Genomic DNA, 17,983 nt, shown 5'->3' on the forward strand with positions numbered 1-17,983 from the left:
CCCAAACCCGCAACCCTGAAAAAAGAACTTTTATTTTGGTGAAGATGCCATCCATTTGTCTTCTCTCCATCTTAAAGAATGTCAGATGCAGAAGATAAGGTTGGATAATCTTTTAGTTTTTCCCCCTCCAAATATGGATGCTATGCAGTAGGATGTTAGGACAAATATCAGCATTCACGGAATCATAGTTATTGTAATGAAGATTGTTTATTAGTTCTGAGACATAAGAAGTACTTCTTTCTGAAGTTTGTTGGCTTATTAACCCACATACTCGGGACAGGTTCTTATTCCAGCTCCCTTTTGGGTGAGTTACCCTGAAATGGCAAGGATGGCAGATGCAACGCCTGTGATTCTTCCGACCGGCATATCTGAAGATTTTCTCTTAGATCCAAAGCTTCTTGAATCTAAACTTAGTGAGAAGTCAAGACTTCTGATTCTTTGTTCTCCATCCAACCCAACAGGGTCTGTTTACCCTCGGAAATTGCTTGAAGAGATTGCTGAGATTGTTGCTAGGCATCCGAGGCTTCTTGTAGGTTCATCATATCTAACTCAACTTGAATATGAATGTGATCTCAATCTGTATTCTGAACCTTAACTACCTGCTTCCTGCCCCCAAAAATATGTATTCTGGTTTGCAGGTGATATCAGATGAAATTTACGAACACATTATTTATGCACCAGCAACCCATACTAGCTTTGCATCTTTGCCTGGTATGTGGGATAGGACTCTCACTGTAAATGGTTTCTCTAAGGTAATGCAGCTCTAATCGCATGAACATTATAATTTTTTATCCTTGCGTTTCTTGAAATCCTTGGTGATGGCTATTTCCGTTGAGACATGCGGAAGCATTTCTGGAGGTGTGCCTTATAAAATATGCATTTTTGTAGGCATTTGCGATGACTGGATGGAGACTTGGCTATATTGCTGGTCCTAAACATTTTGTTTCTGCATGTAATAAGATCCAGAGCCAGGTAGCATTTTATATTCTTAACAACTATATTGACTTAAATGAATGTGGTCTTTCTTCTTCAGAACTCTTATTTAAAGTTAAGAGGTCTGGTAACTGAGTTTCATTGTTGGATTTAGTTTGAGATGATTGACAGAAATCCTAATTTGACTGCTAGTGCTGTGAAGAGCAGCAAGCCCTCGTGCTGTCACCTTAGTTGACCAGTAACCACTTTAAGAATTTCAAACGTCATTACTGTAGTCGCCAATAGCTGTGTGGTACATAGTGTTTACCTGTTCGTTGAAGTCTTACTATGGATTTAAATGGCTCTTGTTAAGTTGGTGTCACCACATCTCTTCTATATATATTAATTAACGTATGCACCTGCGAAAATAATTGGTGTTTGTCACTAGTCTGTAGTTTCTACAAGAGTCCTAAATTCTTTTTTAACTTACCTGGATATTTTCATCTTATTTTTGAGTATATGTGAACATTTCAAAACATGTTGAATGGGCCCAGAAAGACTAAGCTATCAAAGGCCTGTGACTGGATTTTGCTGAAAACACTTATATATAAACAATGTCATAGCTTTCTTCTGAAGGCATAAATAGAGATCTTAAAAAACTTGTGAAGCTAAAAGCTTGTTAATTTAAACAACGTGTCATGTTGCATTTGATCACAAATGATTACTGATAAAACCAGTTTTCTTCCTATCATACTTATTGGATTGTGGCTAATATATGCATTGAAGTACTTTCCTTGAATATGATCTTTTGTTTGGCCATACTTAACCTATTTAATCTAGACCCATTGAAAATAGTAAAATTCAATGTCTAAATAACATGCTTCATATTATCCACTGTCTCTTTCCCTCCGTTTGAATATTCACTTCTAAAGCTATTTCTCTGCTGTTTTCAGTTCACATCAGGTGCAAGTAGCATCTCCCAAAAAGCAGCTGTCGCTGCTTTGGGACTTGGCTATGCTGGTGGAGAAGCAGTTGCAACTATGGTAAAAGCATTTCGTGAGCGACGTGATTACCTTGTCAAGAGCTTTGGGGAAATAGATGGTGTCAAAATTTCAGAGCCTCGGGTAACAGTCCATTAATATGAATTATGAGTGTATTTAAGAGCAAAGGACTTACAAAGTAGAGAAACAGGATATATTGAGCCCACTTTCTGTTTTCTTTTGCAGGGAGCTTTCTATCTATTTATTGATTTAAGCTCTTATTATGGAGTAGAGGTTGATGGATTTGGCTCCATCAATGACTCAGAATCTCTTTGCCGATATTTGCTGGATAAAGCTCAAGTAAGATTCACGGTTTTTTGAACTTTGAAAAGCATAATTACATACTGACAGATGTGCAAGATGTTTAGCTAACTATAAGCCAGAAGTTGTTCGCACTAAAAGTGACTTGCATTACAGTCTCTTGACATTTTTTTCCAGAAAATACGAATACTGTAACTTCTTACTACTTTCACCATGTGAGTGAGCAATCTACTTGAGCATCTAATATAGGGATTCTGCAGAAAAGGTTTCCACCTTCACTATGTCACTATGGATTGTTAGGCAAATATGATCAATAATTGATAAAAAATCCAGAAAGACAATCCTAGAAAAATCCCATAGTTTGTCGTGGTTTAGTGAATGTGCATTACGTTAGGATGCTAGTACCGGCCTTGCCTCCCATTTTTTTTTCTGCATGTCCTAAATCCTAATGCCTGCGCCTCTCTCTTACCATTAACAGGTAGCGCTTGTCCCAGGAGATGCATTTGGGGATGACACATGCATCCGTATCTCCTATGCAGCATCCCTCTCGACCTTGCAGGCAGCAGTGGAGAGAATCAAGAAAGCATTGGTTACTCTTAGATCTCATGTCCCAGTTTAAAACATGCATCAATTATAATTTGAATGCACCAACAGACAAAAGGTTGTATAATAGTTTGTAGTCTGACCTTCCATGTTCTGTCATTTCATGTATTCTTAAGTGCATTACTGCCAATTATTTTTCCCGGATCTTGATTTAAGTTGTTGATTTTGTGTGCACATTCTGAGTTGATGATCAAAAATGCAAATAATTGAGTCTGGATTTTCTTTGTTTTTGTATCCGGCGTAGAGCCCTTTCTAAATATTTTTTTCCATACTGAATGATTCAGTAATTTGCTCATTTACTATTGACTTTTGCTTAACTATATATATGCCTGTGTTAGAAGTTGGTAATACAAATTCTCTCGTCGTTAATTTAAAAGAGGGTAACTCGACCAGAAAGTTCAATTTCATATTAAAGTGATGACGCCACATTGATGAATTTAATTTATTTATGTTTCACTTTCTGAATCCTTCAGAAAGTGGATTATGATTATAATTTAATTTATTTATTTTGATTATATTTTCTTCCGAAATAAAGTTTGACATAATTTAACGGGTCAAAAAAGAGTTAACGTGTGATATGGTGCCATGTGAGCATACGTGCCCCACTTTTCTGGTAACGTTTTAACTAACGGAAGAGAACAGGGAATTGCTTATCTTGTTGGACTTCCCCTTTGCTTCAACTCTATTAACAAAATAAAAATGCTAACTATTAGGAGGGTTATACTATTTTTAACCTCTCAAAAAAGCATTAGTGTGTGCATGTTTATTTTTCGAATCAGTCGTCTACCTTTCCCTTTAGTTAAATAAAAAAAACGTACCATTTTATTTTTTATTTTTTATATTGCCATTCAAACCTGTATCTTTTTATTCTTTTTCTTTTTCTTTTATATTATGTTCATCTTGAGTCCAACGTAAAATTTTAATTTTGCAGAGCTGAACTATTTTAGCGTTACCAAGTATTAAATCTTTTCAGAAATACTTTTATAAAGTTGTACTTTGTTAAAAAAAACTTTTTTATGCTTTCTAAATATTCATGTTTGATAATTAGATATAAGTTGATCATTTTCCATCTTAACTTTTAAAATGGTCAAGTTTGTCCTCAAACTGGAAAAGGCATATTAATTCTACTTAAGACAAAGAGCATACTGGCAAAATATCCAATTACTAGAGAATGCAATTTTATATCGGAATAAAAGAATAGGTTCACGTTAAATTATTGATTTTGAAAACATTTCTATTGTATGTAAAAAAAAAAAAAAAATTGGCCGAAACTAAATGCATTCACTAGCCGGAAAGTGTATAAAAATGTATATCTTTTTATATAATACACATATATACAAAAGTTATATATTTTATCGGCTAATATTTTTAGAAACGACTAAAAATATACATTTTAGCGGCTAATATTATGTGCAATTAATACCAAGGACTAAGGAGGCTAGGAAATTAAGGGAATGTTTCCTATCTAACTGGAATTCCTTAACAAAGGACATCATCACGTAGAAGCTAAGGACAACTTTGTCCAAACATCAAAACTTAGTCTAACTTGAATTACAAGACAATCTACCAATTAATGTCCCTCTCACACATGCAAGAATATTCTTCAATCTTTACATTCTTTTTCTTCCCCTTCCCATGCATTCTTCTTTCATACATATATATATATAACAAAGAAACCATCATTTAATTTCCATCACTTCATCAAACAACAAGCTATCGTACAACTTGAATATCAAAAAAACAATGGCAATTCCTACCATTTCAAGCAACAAAAGGGCACCAGAGATTGTGTTTTTCGACTTGGAAACGAACGTTCCATCAAAAGCAGGACAGAAATTCTGGGTGTTAGAGTTTGGTGCAATGGTAATATGTTCGCAAAAGCTTGTGGAGATTGAGAGCTACTGCACCCTTATTAGGCCAGGGGACTTGTCTGTTGTGGCATTAAAGCCAGGGAGAAGCGATGGAATTTCGCGAAAAGCGGTTGCTAATGCACCTTCATTTGAAGAAGTTGCAGAAAAGATATTCAGCATATTGGATGGTAGGATTTGGGCAGGTCATAACATACAGAGATTTGATTGTGTTCGTATTAAGGCAGCTTTCGCTGAAGTTGGTCGTCCTGCACCTGTTCCTGCTGGAATTATCGATTCTTTAGGTGTATTGTCTGAGAAATTTGGCAAAAGAGCTGGAAATATGAAGGTATATATGCACATTCAGAAAAATACATATATATATATATATATGCTTATCTCTTTGTCAATATAAAGTTCAATTTTGACCATTATTGCTTCTTAAATCATCTTTGTTGTAGATGGCATCATTGGCAACTTACTTTGGTCTTGGGGAGCAAAAGCACAGGTTAGATTGAAACACTTAGAAAATATGGTCTAAAATTTACTAATTTTTGATGAAATTGGATGCTAATTTGAATTGTATGTCATGAATGGCAGGAGCTTAGACGATGTTCGGATGAATTTGGAAGTCCTAAAACATTGTGCAACAGTTCTATTTCTTGTAAGTACTATCTTAGCAGAACTTTGCAATTTGATCTTTATTTGATTATATATTTTGGTTTAATGCGATTCTTTTCTACTGTTAGGAATCAAGTCTACCAGATTTGTCCAATAAGAATTGGCAAGGCACATCCAACATTACTACGAGAAGTAGAAGCCAAGTGGTATGCATGTATAAGCTAGTTTATGTTGGATTAATTTTGACTAGTTGTTGAACTAAAATTTATTGAATTAAATTTCTTCAGCAAAATCTCCCGAGTTGTTCGATTGATAGGTGGCAAAATACTTCCTCAATTACAACTAGGAGCGGTAGCAGAGGGAAATTCCCGTGCAGAGAAGAAACAAGCCGGAAATCTCCTCCATCGACAACTTTTGGATACCAAAGAGCTGTTCCTTATGCAAGGCAAAGCTTGGGAAAGGTTGAATATAACTTAAAATTTAAATACTTATGTGCATGATTGGTATTCATTTCTGACATTTGGAATTCATTAGATGACTGCAGGTGTGAGGAATTTCTTATGTAAAGCTCAAAACAAGCCTCTAAACAATTTATTAAAGCATTCACAGACTCTTTTCCGATGAACAAGCTGAAGAACAGATCCTGCTCATCAAATGTTTTGGATAAGTTTGAAAATATTCAAGTCACAAAATGGACTGTGATTGATTCTGTGAAATTGATTTAAAGTTTGGAAGCTAAGAAGATTACATCAAATTGTCTAGTTGCTTATTTCCAGTTTCTAAGTTGCAAGGCTGTGGACCTTGTCATCTAACCAATTTCTATTCTTTAGTTACTGATTCTTTCATTCTTTCAGTTGTGGACTTATGTTAATATTTAATTTGTACGTCCCAATAAATAAATTCCAACTGATATTCTTTGATTCTATATACTTGTGTTTTATTCCCCTTATTTTCTCAGTTATGAAAATAGTTCGGTGGAAGAAATCATTTATAAAATATGGTCCCTCTTCTAGATTGTTAATTCTATAACATGTTGCACGTAATTGTAAAAGCTTTCGATCAGTTTGAATCTTTGAACCAATCTCTCCAACGAGAAGGCTGTCTTATTGGCGGATTGGAGCGCGCGTTTTAGTTATTGAATTTGCAGCTAAATATTTATATATATTTGATAGATTTTCTAATATAAATATAAGGTCTAAACATAATCTATTGGGTTCATCTAGGGGTGTCAAGGTTGGGCCGTTACCCGTCAAAAGTTTCTTGGATTGAGATGGACTAGGTCAAGATAGGCTAAAATTTGGGTCATAATCCAACTCGCCCAAAAGTTACTTGGGTTGAGATGGGACGTGCTAAGATAGGCTAAAATTTAGGTCATAGCCCAACCTGTCCAACTCTTATCAAGCTTTACTTAATGCGTGTTGTTTTCTTATCAATTGTATAATTGCTAAATAAGACCGTTTTTATTTTGTTATGGTCATATATAACATATCAATCAAAAAAAATTCTAAAATATTTTGGTTACTCATGGATTTATTTGGGCTAAAAAGCAGCCCAACTTTAAATGGGTTGAGATGAGTTGAGTCAAGATGGACTGAGTTCAATAAAGGAATTTTTACCTCCTATAGCAAAGGTTAACACCTTATTTTTTTTAAATAAATACCATTTAAAAAAATTATATTCTATAGATACCTTTTAAGGTTTATAGCAAAATATTTAATTTTGGTTACCTCCTAGCCCTAAGCCACTAAATATGCTATTCAGTTACACTATTTTCTTTCTCTCTCTACTTTGATACATCCAATTCTCTTGCCCCATTCTCTGAAAACACGATGCTCTCACCCACACTATTTTCTTTTCATTCCGATCAATTCTTGCACCGAGTATTTGAATTGCAATTTCTCTGTCATCAATTCTCGCCACGGGTTTCGTTCACATATTGCCCGATGCATTCGAGAGCTTGCCCTTGCCTTCCTGAAAAACCGTGGGGTGATTTCCCTTTTGCAGGGTTTATAGCAATAGTTGCGGCAATTGGGACAATGATGGTGGATTTGGTAGCTATGAGTTATTTTAGGAGATCAAGAAAGGAGATTTCTCTGTTAAGGTCACTAAAAGCAAATCAAATCCCTAACCAAATCACTAAAAGCAGGTAATGAAAATAAGAAGACGCGTGTTGTACCTTCAAATCTCAAAGATGTCGCGTGTTGTATCTGCAAACGTTGCTACGGCGGATTCGCCGGAAATTAGGGTTTGTTCTTGAACAAAGACGACGGAGTTTGGGGCTGAGCAACTTATTTTCTGTTAATATATTTCAATGTATTTTCATGTATTTCATTGCATTCATTGTCTTTTTTTTTCATTGTAATTCAATGTATCTCGTTGTATTCCATGTATTTCATTGTATTCACTGTCTTTTTTTTCATTGTATTTCAATGTATCCCGCTGTATTCTATGTATTTCGTTGTATTTACTGTCTTTCTATATGCCAAGAATGTATTCATATGTTTTTTTTTAATTAATATAATTTATGTATTCAGATGTATTATATAATTTCTCTAAAGATTGCTATGTTTCTGGGGTATTTTTCGGTTGAGAATCTTTTTTATAACTGAAAATACAAAATTTGTATGTTATAATTGAGTTTGTTGAGTTATATTAGGAGTCTATTATGTTAATTGATTTACTTTCCGTTTTAAAAACAGTGTAATCCGCTATTTCATGCCGTGAATACAGTCGAATACAATAATCTGTCCAGCTGTAATCCCATGTTTCACTCCATGAATACAGTCGAATACACTCGAATACAACAACTGATTAGCTGGACTTCCCTGATTCACGCCTATTTTTGCTACTGTATTCATGAATACAATAGCTTAAATACATCAAATACATCTTATAACCACAGAAAAGGTATCTATAATCCGTAATATAGCAAATGGTATCTATAGATGACTAATTACTACTAAAAGATAGTGCTTTATGAAAATTTCTCTTCAATAAATAGGGGGGAGGGAGGGGGCGGGGGGTCAATTACCAGCCCAACCTGTTGAGCGGGTCATTTGGGCTTGGGCCAAATTTGACCGCCCTAGGTTCATCCAAACTCGTGGCTAACATTGTAGCTCCACCCTGTCTATATGTGCTTTCTCCAAGGCCGACAAGAGCCGCTTATCTTGAGCTTCATAAAAGCGCTAGCTAAAATGTGAAACATACTTAACACCTTAATTGGGGATTGAATTGAAGACCACCCAATGTATGCAAAAATACTCACATATATTACATTCATACTGCAACATAAATATATGTTACAACATAATAACGTTCAATTCAAGCCAGCTGATTGAAATCCAATAGCTCTTCAAAATAATAACGTTCATTTTCTTTGAGTGATAGGGAGCAACAATATACTATTAGCTCCATTTGTTATTGTTCCCTTGAATATACATACTGAAGAAGTTTAGGACCATATGAGTGAGGCTAGCTAGGCCTCAAATTAACAAGCATCAAACCATATTTAAAGATGAAGCATGCATGCTCTTGCTAGTCAAACATGCTTCAATGGCTTCTCCAATGGTCAAATAGACCCTCCCTTCAATTTTCTTCACAAATTTGGCTAACCTCAATTTGTGGATCACATGCCACCTTGGGTTCGCTAGTGCCAACTGCAAAAACCAAAGATAGGAGAGTCCTTTGTTATTTTTCCTTTTTCAAGAGTAGAGTCTGGTCTGGATTAAGAATAAGACATATATAATTGAAGAGGATTAGTCACCTTCATTCCATTTGATTCCAGCTCATTGTGAAGTTCCTCTAGAGCAGCTATACTAGATGTATCAATGTTGAGCAAATCTATATCCATCACCATTTCAATATAAATGAATAACAAAGTCAAAAAATTAAACTATACTCCACTATATAGCTAAATTTATGTAACTCGGACACGTACTTGACATGTCAAGGATAACTAGTTGCACTTTATCTTCAGCACTTTCTATGGCATCCTCATTTTGTTCTTCCTGTGCCAAGTTCAATATCCTGAATTATAAACAATAGAAGACATTAAGATCAATTAGGTATATATAAGAGTAAAAAGACCAAAAAAATTCAAAATAAATAAGAAGATGTTAGAGTGTTTGTTTGTAGTTTGAGGACATACTTAGCTCTAATGAAGTTGGCATTAGCAAAACAAAGCAAAGCAGACTTGACTCTGACAATGAGAGCTCCAGGTATCTTCATTGCCATGGGATATTGGTTCACATCTCCAAACAAATCACTCCCCGGAAGCCTTCCTAATTTTTCTGTCCCCGGCTGGATTGAGTTTAGAATGACCTTTGCAAATGATATACCAACCTGAAATATAGAATATATCCCCGCGCATAGCGGGAGCTTAGTGCACCGGGCTGCTTTTAATATTATATGTAGATTAATAAAGCTGGAAAAGAAAAGGAAGAAGTTACCGCGAGGAGCAGGCCAATCTCTACAGACACAAAAAGGACACCAAAAAATGCAGCAGTGCAAGTAAGGAAGTCCATTTTATCAACTTTCCAAATGTATTTAGCTTCACTTAGGTTGATTAGTCCAGGTAAAGCAGAAAGTATAATGGAAGCAAGAATGGCTATTGGAGTGAAGTACAATAGCCTTGTGAAAAATTCTAGTGATATTAGCACTGTTACAGCCATCACTATGTTGGATACTGCAGTTTCACAACCAGCACTGAAGTTGACTGCAGTTCTTGAGAATGAACCTGCATCCAGTGAGTTTTCAAGCATATGATTCATGGTATCCCAAGCAGCGGCGTAGCTAGGAATATCGTTAAGGGTGTTCAAACTTTAGGAAGATTTTAAAAAATTCAATAATAGGCGCACCAAATTAAAAGTTCAAATCAAACCGCATAATAGTATTTAGCTAAACCATAGAAACACTAATAATAGAACTAACAATTGTATACATCAAAACTAATGGTATATATATATAAGTTAAGAAAAATACTACTAGTAAAAGCATTACTATATATTATGAGGTACGTTGATTAGAAGAATAATCACACATAAAATCGTAACCCAAAGATATATAATTGGGACAATATAATCAGACTAGTTAAATAAAAGTGGAAAAAAAATAACAACTAATAATATATATTATTAGTTGGAGTTTGAACAAAATAATTTTCTATGGTCAACAATCATACAATTCATACAATAAACTAATAGGGAATACCTAATGTGGAGGATAAATTAGAAACTATTCTATGGTGGTAAGGTGTGATCATACGAGCAATACTGGAAAAAGGGTCAAACATTTAACCTATAATTATATTCATCTAACCACCTTGCAATAGTGTAACTCGGCCACTGATCCCAACTATATATATATATATATATACACTAAAACACACGAGAAAAGGTTCCGATTTGTACCTCAGAGGGGCCATAATTTGCAATTCTTTTATATTGAATTTCTTGAGAAAACAACATTAGGAAGTATGGATTGGCTTGTTGAAGAGGGGTGGATAATTGTGCTCGGTGGCTCTACTTTTTTTTTTTTTCCAGTTAACAATGATGTTCAAATCAGCTTGTACGCATTTAATTTTATCAATCACTTCATCATCATAGATATCAAGTAACTCTCGGCACACAAGAATTAAAGCCGATGCATGAAATCACCTATTCCTGCTTTTGTTTCGACAGATGAGTTAAAAGTTGACTCCTAAAGTGGAGTAAATGGTAAATTTAAGGGTTAAAAGTACTATTTACTCATTATTTTGTTTTTGGCTTCCTTCCATTTTTTCAATTTCATATTTTGCCGGCCATAACTTTTATAAGTTACACGTTGAGCAACTCTATTAAAGAACTTGTGAAAACAGCACGGATTAGCCAGTTTTCTGACTGATAATTAAAAAATAGCCCGCGTTTGCAAAGTCATTAAAATATAGCTACTATTTTGCCTCAACACGAAAAATTCTAGCATAATATACTGGAGATTGGTGCACCTGTGTATGAACTTCATCATATTATGCTGGAACTCCAACACACAGAAAGTTCCAACATAATATACTGGAGATTGGAACACCTGTGTATGAACATCTAGCATATTACGCTGGACCAGTATATTATGCTGAAATATTTTTCGAATTTTGAACAATGTTTTCGTTCAGATTTATCCTTACATGAAAAATGGCTAGATTTCGAAACTGTGGCTATTTTTCAACTACCATTTGTAAGTCTGGCTATTTTTGAATTTCATCCAAACAACTTTAATAAATAAAAGGAATCCAAGGAGAGACTAATTAAAAGACTAACCAGTTGCAACATAACAAGAAGTTAAAGATCCAGTGATATTCATAACACCCATGGCCAGCATTTCCTTGTTTCCATCAAGTCGGTATCCTTTCATTGTAGCAAAGGATCGGCCTACAGCAATGGCTTCCTGGTAAATTAAACACGTTAAAATATACTGAAGGGATGTAATAAAAAGCTTTTTAAAGCCTGTATATATAACATCCGTAGATTGTCTAACTAATTAAAAAAAGAATGGACGTACTGTGAGAGCGATAAGTGCAACGATGAGCCCAATTTTGGCAGCTTCAGCAGTATGGGGACTATTGAACTGCAACTCATGAATGGAAGTCGGGTTCAAACCTCCAGTTATGTGCTTCACTATCTTAACACCATGTTTATCAGCTCTTGTCAAGAAAACAATTAATGTTGACAGAATTACAGATAGCAGTGGCGCCATTGCAGATAACAAGAAGAGTTTCTTGTGCTTTCTTGCCTGAAAAATCATGGTATATATTGGCACAATGCTGTTAGAAGTTTGATTATTTCAAATCAACATCAAATTAATTCATTATGACTATCTAATTATTGTTGTGTTTTCCTTATGGAGTATCATAAAAATTTAAACAAGCTGTATCATAATTCAAGAATATGACAATATAGTCTTTTGTGACTAAGAAAGTGCAGAAATAAGAGAAAATAATCTTGTTCAAGTAAGAAAGTGCATTTAATAGTATTTCCTCTCTGATGTTATAATTTTTTGTTATCCCTTTCTACAGGTTTAGGCTTATATGTGATAATATATCACAAGTTTTTTTTTATGTCCAAGTGAATCTTGTCAAGTATAGTCAGTGAATCTAGACATATAATGGATATATATAGCTACTTGCCAGATAGTACTTGGTAAAAAGGATGAAGATCAAGAATGAACTCCCAATCATAAAGCTAAAAGGATTCCACTGCCAAAACAAACACTGGAATAATTAGCTGTCTAATTGAGAAAAAAAAATCTAATATATATTAAGCTGTAGATATTAGTTGAGAGGACAAAAAACAACAAATTAATTTACAGTATGCATTGATTTGCTGATAGAAGTTAAGACAGAGATGATATCAGTATTGTTTGTAAACTTTGAAAGCCCAAGCAATGATTTGAGTTGTTGTAGACCAATCACACAAGCAGCACCAGCCATGAAACCAACAATAGCAGCATGTGACAGAAAATCAACTAGAAATCCCAACCTGTAAATTATAATATCACTACACAATCAGCACAACCATCCATTAAAATTAACTGATGTTAGTTAAATTTTAAGAATAATTAACTTACCTAAGTAGTCCAAAGGCAGCTTGAAAAGTACCCGCGAAGAAGGTTACAGTAAGCACGAGTTTTGTGTATGCAGCTGGATTAACAGCAGGATCTTCAAATTTCTGAATCATTGAGGACAAAAGTAGTGAAACAACAGCAACTGGTCCAATTGCTATATCTCTTGAACTCCCCATCATAGAGTAAATTAGCGGTGGGATAACACTCGTGTCTAGTGGAAATAATTAATAGAAATTTTTTAGTATGTTTTCTTAAATTTCATAAAATGGAAATGGAAAATAAAATCGCAATCTTGTAGTACAAGGCTTTGATCACTTACACAGGCCATATTGAGGATCAAGTTTTGCAAGAGTCGCGTAGCCAATGCTCTACATAAGTAATATATAATAGGAGTAAATTAACGATATCGTCCAACGAAGAATATTGTTGAAACAGGTGTGTTAATTTACCTGAGGGATGCAAAGGCTTGCAAGAGTTAAACCAGCCAAGATATCACTTTTGAATTTTGTTACATTGTATTGTTTACACCAAGAAAGTGGAGGAAATATGGTGTTGAGAATGGAAAAGAGTGCAGGAAGGGGCTGCTTTCCAATGCAGTGAAGCTTGTTTTCAAGAGGAGAGAATATTGTTTTCTTGAATGAAGTCTTCAGCTTGGAAAACAGGCCTGGTGGTTCCGGCACATTTAGTACCCAATTACGCCTTCGCTCATTCTCAGAAGCCATGGGTGTTTGAAGTGTTTGGGAGAACTGATCACATGTATTTTTCTGACTCTCAGCCAAAGTTGGAAGAGTTGTTCCTTCAACTGTTTGGGCCAAGTGTGAGGACTCTGTCTCACCTTCTCTTGATACAGCCATTTTCTTGAAGGAATTAATGTTTTGAAGGTGAAGATTAGGAGCTAAGGCCTCAAAGTCAATTGAAAGCCCTTGACAGAGCTCAAGTTGTTCAAAAGCACATCTTCAACTATTTAAAAGGCTTCATGATTAACTTTTTTAACTTGGAAAATCAATTTTTTAAATAAAAAAAAAAATTGTTGGAGAGAAACTGAATAGTACGTATTTCAAAAGGGAAAGTCGTCCCTCACTGGTTAAAAAGGTTGGGCTTGCGCACATGAGAAATGGTCCAAAAGACAAAAGTGGCACTTTTTTGGTACAAATCAAACCTAGTCAAGTTTTTTAATCAATTTGGTTTGACTTTTTGATTTGGTGCGGTTTTCTGGTTCGGTTTTGTTTGATGGCCTGATTTCTTGGTTCTGACGCTTGAACTCTTATAAATAGGGATACGAGGCCATTCATTCGTGTTTTGCATATTCTTCATATCGAATCCCTGTGTCTTCTTCTCTTTACTTCATTATTGTGTGTCTACTCTCCTGGTTCTGGTGATTCCAGTTGCTTCCAACCTTTCTGCACTTAAAATATCCTCTCTAAAAAATATGGTTAATGTACCCTCTGGTTTCGGTATGGAAACTGACTCTGTCCCTTTGTCCGTGCTTATGCCCCCTCATGCTGATGGTGTCTCTATCGAAATTGAAGATGAGAATTTTTCTACGGGGTCGATCTAGTTGAGCTTAGGGACAAATTCAACATTCCTGCTCACTTCGATCTGGTCCCAACAGGGCGTGATGTGGTACAAATACACAGCTCCGGGTATTGCGCGTTCTATGCATATCCTTTCTATGTCGGCTATACCCTTCCTCTTCTTCCATTGGCAGAGGAATTTTGCCGCTACTATAGCGTTTGTCCGGACCAACTCTCTCCATACATCTACAAGCTCATTAGGATGTTTACAAAATTTGTGGAGTTGGCCGGGGTCGAGGTCAGACTCTACCATCTGATGCAGCTCTTTGCCCCTAGTTTCTATAGGGGGACGATGTTGCACCTTCGCCACCGAGGAGGTAAATGCCTGGTGGTGAAGATGGTTGACAAGGCAAATTGCCAGTTTTGGCTCAACTACTTTTTCGCTAGAACCACAGACGTGGTGGCCAGCGCGAACGGCTTCCCTGAGACTTGGAATTATGCCCATAAGTATCTTTTGTCAAAAGCATTTGATTTGCCTACTTTAGTCGTAGGCTGAAATTATGTTTCTTCTTCGTACAGCCAAGACTATGCCCCCTCCTTTGGTTGGGGACATTCATGACTGGGTTGGCTAGGTTCTGCCTCACACTGTGAGGATTCGTGTGTGGCCGAGCTTTCTCAAGAGGTTCAGGCCTGCTTCTTCCTTGGCCGATGAGTTCATCTATATATATTTTTGCTGTTTTGACCTCATGGTCGCTTGCTCGCTGCAACTTATTCTTGGTGGTGATAACCTTCAATCTTTCTTTTTCAGTCCGAGGATCTTCGAGGAGGTCGAAGGCTCCTCCTGCTGCATTTCGTAAGAGGAAGGCCGCCTCTTCTTCGACGTCTATTCCCCTTGTGACTGCAGCTAGGACGGCTCGATCATCTGCTCATGTTTCTTTCTCAACCGCGGCCAGGTCCGCTCGATCGTCGACCCCATCTGTTGCTGCCTCCGTGTCGGTTTCTTCTCCACCTGCGGATACTTCGACAGCGGAGCTTTTGGCTTCCCCCTAAACCGTCTTGTGGACGAGAAAGGGGAGTCATCGCCGAGTGGCAAGAATTGGTTCCTTGTAAAAGAAGATCGATGGACATCGGCGATGGGGTTACCCGGGCCGTAGATTCGACAATGGAAGATTACGTCATACGCAAAACGACGACCATAGTACTTGAGGATGATGTCGAGTTGTCGTCTGAGATTCCGCCATCACCTGAGGCCGCAGAGGGTGTGTCTCCCGATGCCACGATTGAAGTCGATGGGCCGTTTCTGAGGGTTTCTGATACTTTACGATAAGATGATCCATTGACCTTGCGACCGACTGATGGTCCTTCTTTGCCGGCTGACGGGAGAGGTAAAGGTGTTGCCGAGGATGGCTACGAGATAGGCTCTGATCATGACGCCAAGGAGATTAGGATGATGGGGGAATGATTTACCTGGCTAGAAGTAAGACTAGAGGGGTCCATGCAGAATATTGCGATCCCCATCGATCGAGATTTATTGGTGAATATGGAGAACGTGGTTCCTTCCCAGGTCCCCTCTTTTCCGACTTGGAGGGTAAAACCCTTGAAATACTGGATGACACTAAGTTATCAAGGAGCATAGCCGGCCTTACTCTCAGGGTATGCTTTTCCATTGGCCTCGCTTTCAGGGTATGCTTTTCAACTTTTTTCAAGTTCAACGTTTTAGGCTTCGTTCTTACTTTTCGTTCTCTTACTTTTTTAGACTGTGGTTTGGAAACTGAAAGCGCCCGAAGAGAGGAACTTTGTAGATGGTTTGGTGCGAGCGGCACTTTTCAGGCTCTTCGAGATGAACTGAAGGAGAAAGATGATGAGCTGATGAGGATCACCGCAAAATGCAGCATTCTTGAGGGGACGTTGAGAACCAAAGAAGAAGAGCTCGAGGTCGGCAAAGGGGTCGAAGCTCAATGCGGCGATCTCCAAGCCCAGGTGGTCTCACTGCGTGCCGAGCTCAAATAATGTCAATTCAAAGCGGATGCTTTGTGCGGCGAGGTCATCGAGAAGGTAGAGGATCTTGAGAAGGAAAATTTAGCTCGGTTGGGGGCTATGAGGAAGGCTGAGGCTTTGGAGATCGTGATCCGTATTCTTCGTTCCGAGCGAGAAAGTGCCTTGGAGATGGCGAGGCTCAAAGAGGAATGACTTGATGAACAGATTGGAGAATTGGAGAAAGAGGCTTCTGGCCTTTGTGATCGAGTCGTCGCTCTTGAAGCTGAGAAGGCTCAATTACTAGCTCGGCCGTCCTCTTCCCGTACTTTTGATTTTCCTAATGTTCCCTGAGATTTGTACGAGGAGTGGATTTACGTCAAGGTCTAGCTGGATATATTCAAATATCTGATGAGGGCGAGAACCATTTCGGAAGCCGTCTTCGAGGATGTTCATGCTAAGGCACACGGAGCTCGGGTAGCTTGTGGCTATGATCCTGCTACACCGGAGGTCGGTGACGATGAGGGTGATGCGGGCGTGGACCGGATCGAAGAGGACGCCTGGTATGAGGATGAGTATCCTGAGGGCGGTGGTGATGGTGAAGGGGCGGTTGGGGATGGCCCAGGTGATCAGGCCGATGGCGCTGCCGGGCCTGGCAGCGATCAATAGTTTTTCTTTTCCTTCTTTTTATTTTTTCAAAAACTTGTGCGTTTTTTGTGGGCGTCTTTTCAAGCCTTTGTAAAAAATATTCTAAAACTATGAAATATCAGTTTTGTTATTTGTACCTGATTCTTTTTCTTTGGTTCGTGCTTGTATGCCCTTTGATCTTGTTGTTTGGCTGTCTTTGTTTTCTTAGTCGTAATCACTTAGCTCGAATAGGGTTGAACACATCCTTAGTTTAACTACGGCCGCGGGTCAGCTGGTGTTAGTTCGAACGAGGTCGAAACAAAACCCAAGTTTGATCATGGTCGAGGGCTAGTGGAGGTTAGTTAGAACGAGGTCGAACATATCGTATGTTTATTTATGGTCGAGGGCCGGTTAGGTGTTAATTCGAATGATGTCAAATATAACCTGTACTTAGTTATGGCCTAGGGCTGGTTAGGTGTTGATTCGAAGAGGTCGAATATTACGTATACTTAGTTGTGGCCGAGGGCTGGTTAGGTATTGATTCAAGCAAGGTCGAATATTACCTATACTTAAGTTATGGCTGAGGGCCAATTAGGTGCTGATTCGAGCAAGGTCGAATATAACCTATACTTAGTTATGGCCGAGGGTCGGTTAGGTGTTGATTCGAGCAAGGCCGAATATAACCTATATTTAGATATGGACGAGAGCCGGTTAGGTGTTGATTCGAACGAGGCCGAATATAACCTATATTTAGTTGTGGCCGAGGGCTGTTAGGTGTTGATTCGAACGAGGTTGAATATAACCTATATTTAGTTGTGGCCGAGGGCCGGTTAGGTGTTGATTTGAACAAGGTCAAATATAACCTATATTTAGTTGTGGCCGAGGGCTGGTTAGCTATTGATACGAACGAGGTTGAATATAACCTATATTTAGTTGTGGCCGAGGGCTGGTTAGGTATTGATTTGAATGTTGTCGAGTATAACCTATGTTT

General features: G+C 37.5%; 3 protein-coding genes across 5 annotated transcripts in view; 2 read left to right on the top strand and 1 right to left on the bottom strand.

Annotated features, from left to right (window-relative positions):
• LOC109237300 (bifunctional aspartate aminotransferase and glutamate/aspartate-prephenate aminotransferase) overlaps positions 1-3,048 on the top strand; it is a 5,436-nt gene extending 2,388 nt beyond the window's left edge. For both annotated transcript variants that reach the window (XM_019403594.1, XM_019403595.1), the window contains exons 5-10: positions 281-529; positions 639-752; positions 889-972; positions 1,866-2,036; positions 2,139-2,252; positions 2,692-3,048. In XM_019403594.1, the coding sequence (XP_019259139.1) occupies positions 281-529; positions 639-752; positions 889-972; positions 1,866-2,036; positions 2,139-2,252; positions 2,692-2,832 (873 nt within the window). In that variant the 3' untranslated portion in view covers positions 2,833-3,048. The remainder of the gene's footprint in view (positions 1-280; positions 530-638; positions 753-888; positions 973-1,865; positions 2,037-2,138; positions 2,253-2,691) is intronic.
• Positions 3,049-4,328: 1,280 nt separating this feature from the next.
• On the top strand, positions 4,329-6,224 carry LOC109237294 (protein NEN4). 2 transcript variants are annotated; one of them, XM_019403586.1, is made up of 6 exons: positions 4,329-5,012; positions 5,125-5,171; positions 5,264-5,327; positions 5,413-5,490; positions 5,572-5,745; positions 5,829-6,224. In XM_019403586.1, the coding sequence occupies exons 1-6, from the start codon at positions 4,560-4,562 to the stop codon at positions 5,832-5,834; spliced, it is 822 nt and encodes a 273-aa protein (XP_019259131.1). In that variant the 5' UTR covers positions 4,329-4,559; the 3' UTR covers positions 5,835-6,224. The 2 variants fall into 2 exon arrangements, with proteins under 2 accessions (XP_019259131.1, XP_019259130.1); XM_019403585.1 differs by having other exon boundaries at positions 4,415-5,012; positions 5,819-6,224.
• A 2,306-nt stretch (positions 6,225-8,530) lies between these two features.
• Positions 8,531-13,853, bottom strand: LOC109237301 (low affinity sulfate transporter 3-like). Its single transcript, XM_019403596.1, has 12 exons — positions 13,327-13,853; positions 13,197-13,245; positions 12,881-13,088; positions 12,621-12,792; positions 12,441-12,509; positions 11,816-12,046; positions 11,575-11,701; positions 9,733-10,019; positions 9,432-9,625; positions 9,222-9,310; positions 9,048-9,124; positions 8,531-8,940 (listed from the first exon to the last, which is right to left on the bottom strand). Exons 1-12 carry the CDS (start codon positions 13,729-13,731, stop codon positions 8,782-8,784), a joined length of 2,067 nt encoding a protein of 688 aa, XP_019259141.1. The 5' UTR covers positions 13,732-13,853; the 3' UTR covers positions 8,531-8,781.
• Between the last annotated feature and the right edge of the window lie 4,130 nt (positions 13,854-17,983).

Source organism: Nicotiana attenuata, unplaced genomic scaffold, assembly GCF_001879085.1.
Source record: "Nicotiana attenuata strain UT unplaced genomic scaffold, NIATTr2, whole genome shotgun sequence".
In the NCBI taxonomy this organism is placed as follows: domain Eukaryota; kingdom Viridiplantae; phylum Streptophyta; class Magnoliopsida; order Solanales; family Solanaceae; genus Nicotiana; species Nicotiana attenuata.

Excerpts from the sequence above, each read along its gene's own strand:
- LOC109237294 (XM_019403585.1), top strand. The coding sequence starts at position 4,560 with ATGGCAATTCCTACCATTTCAAGCAACAAAAGGGCACCAGAGATTGTG. Across the intron at positions 5,328-5,412 it reads GTGCAACAGTTCTATTTCTT|GAATCAAGTCTACCAGATTT; the intron begins GTAAGTACTATC and ends TTCTACTGTTAG. Across the intron at positions 5,746-5,818 it reads CAAGGCAAAGCTTGGGAAAG|ATGACTGCAGGTGTGAGGAA; the intron begins GTTGAATATAAC and ends GGAATTCATTAG.
- LOC109237301 (XM_019403596.1), bottom strand. The coding sequence starts at position 13,731 with ATGGCTGTATCAAGAGAAGGTGAGACAGAGTCCTCACACTTGGCCCAA. Across the intron at positions 12,510-12,620 it reads TCAGCAAATCAATGCATACT|TGGAATCCTTTTAGCTTTAT; the intron begins GTAAATTAATTT and ends TTGTTTTGGCAG. Across the intron at positions 12,047-12,440 it reads TTTTTACCAAGTACTATCTG|GCAAGAAAGCACAAGAAACT; the intron begins GCAAGTAGCTAT and ends ATGATTTTTCAG.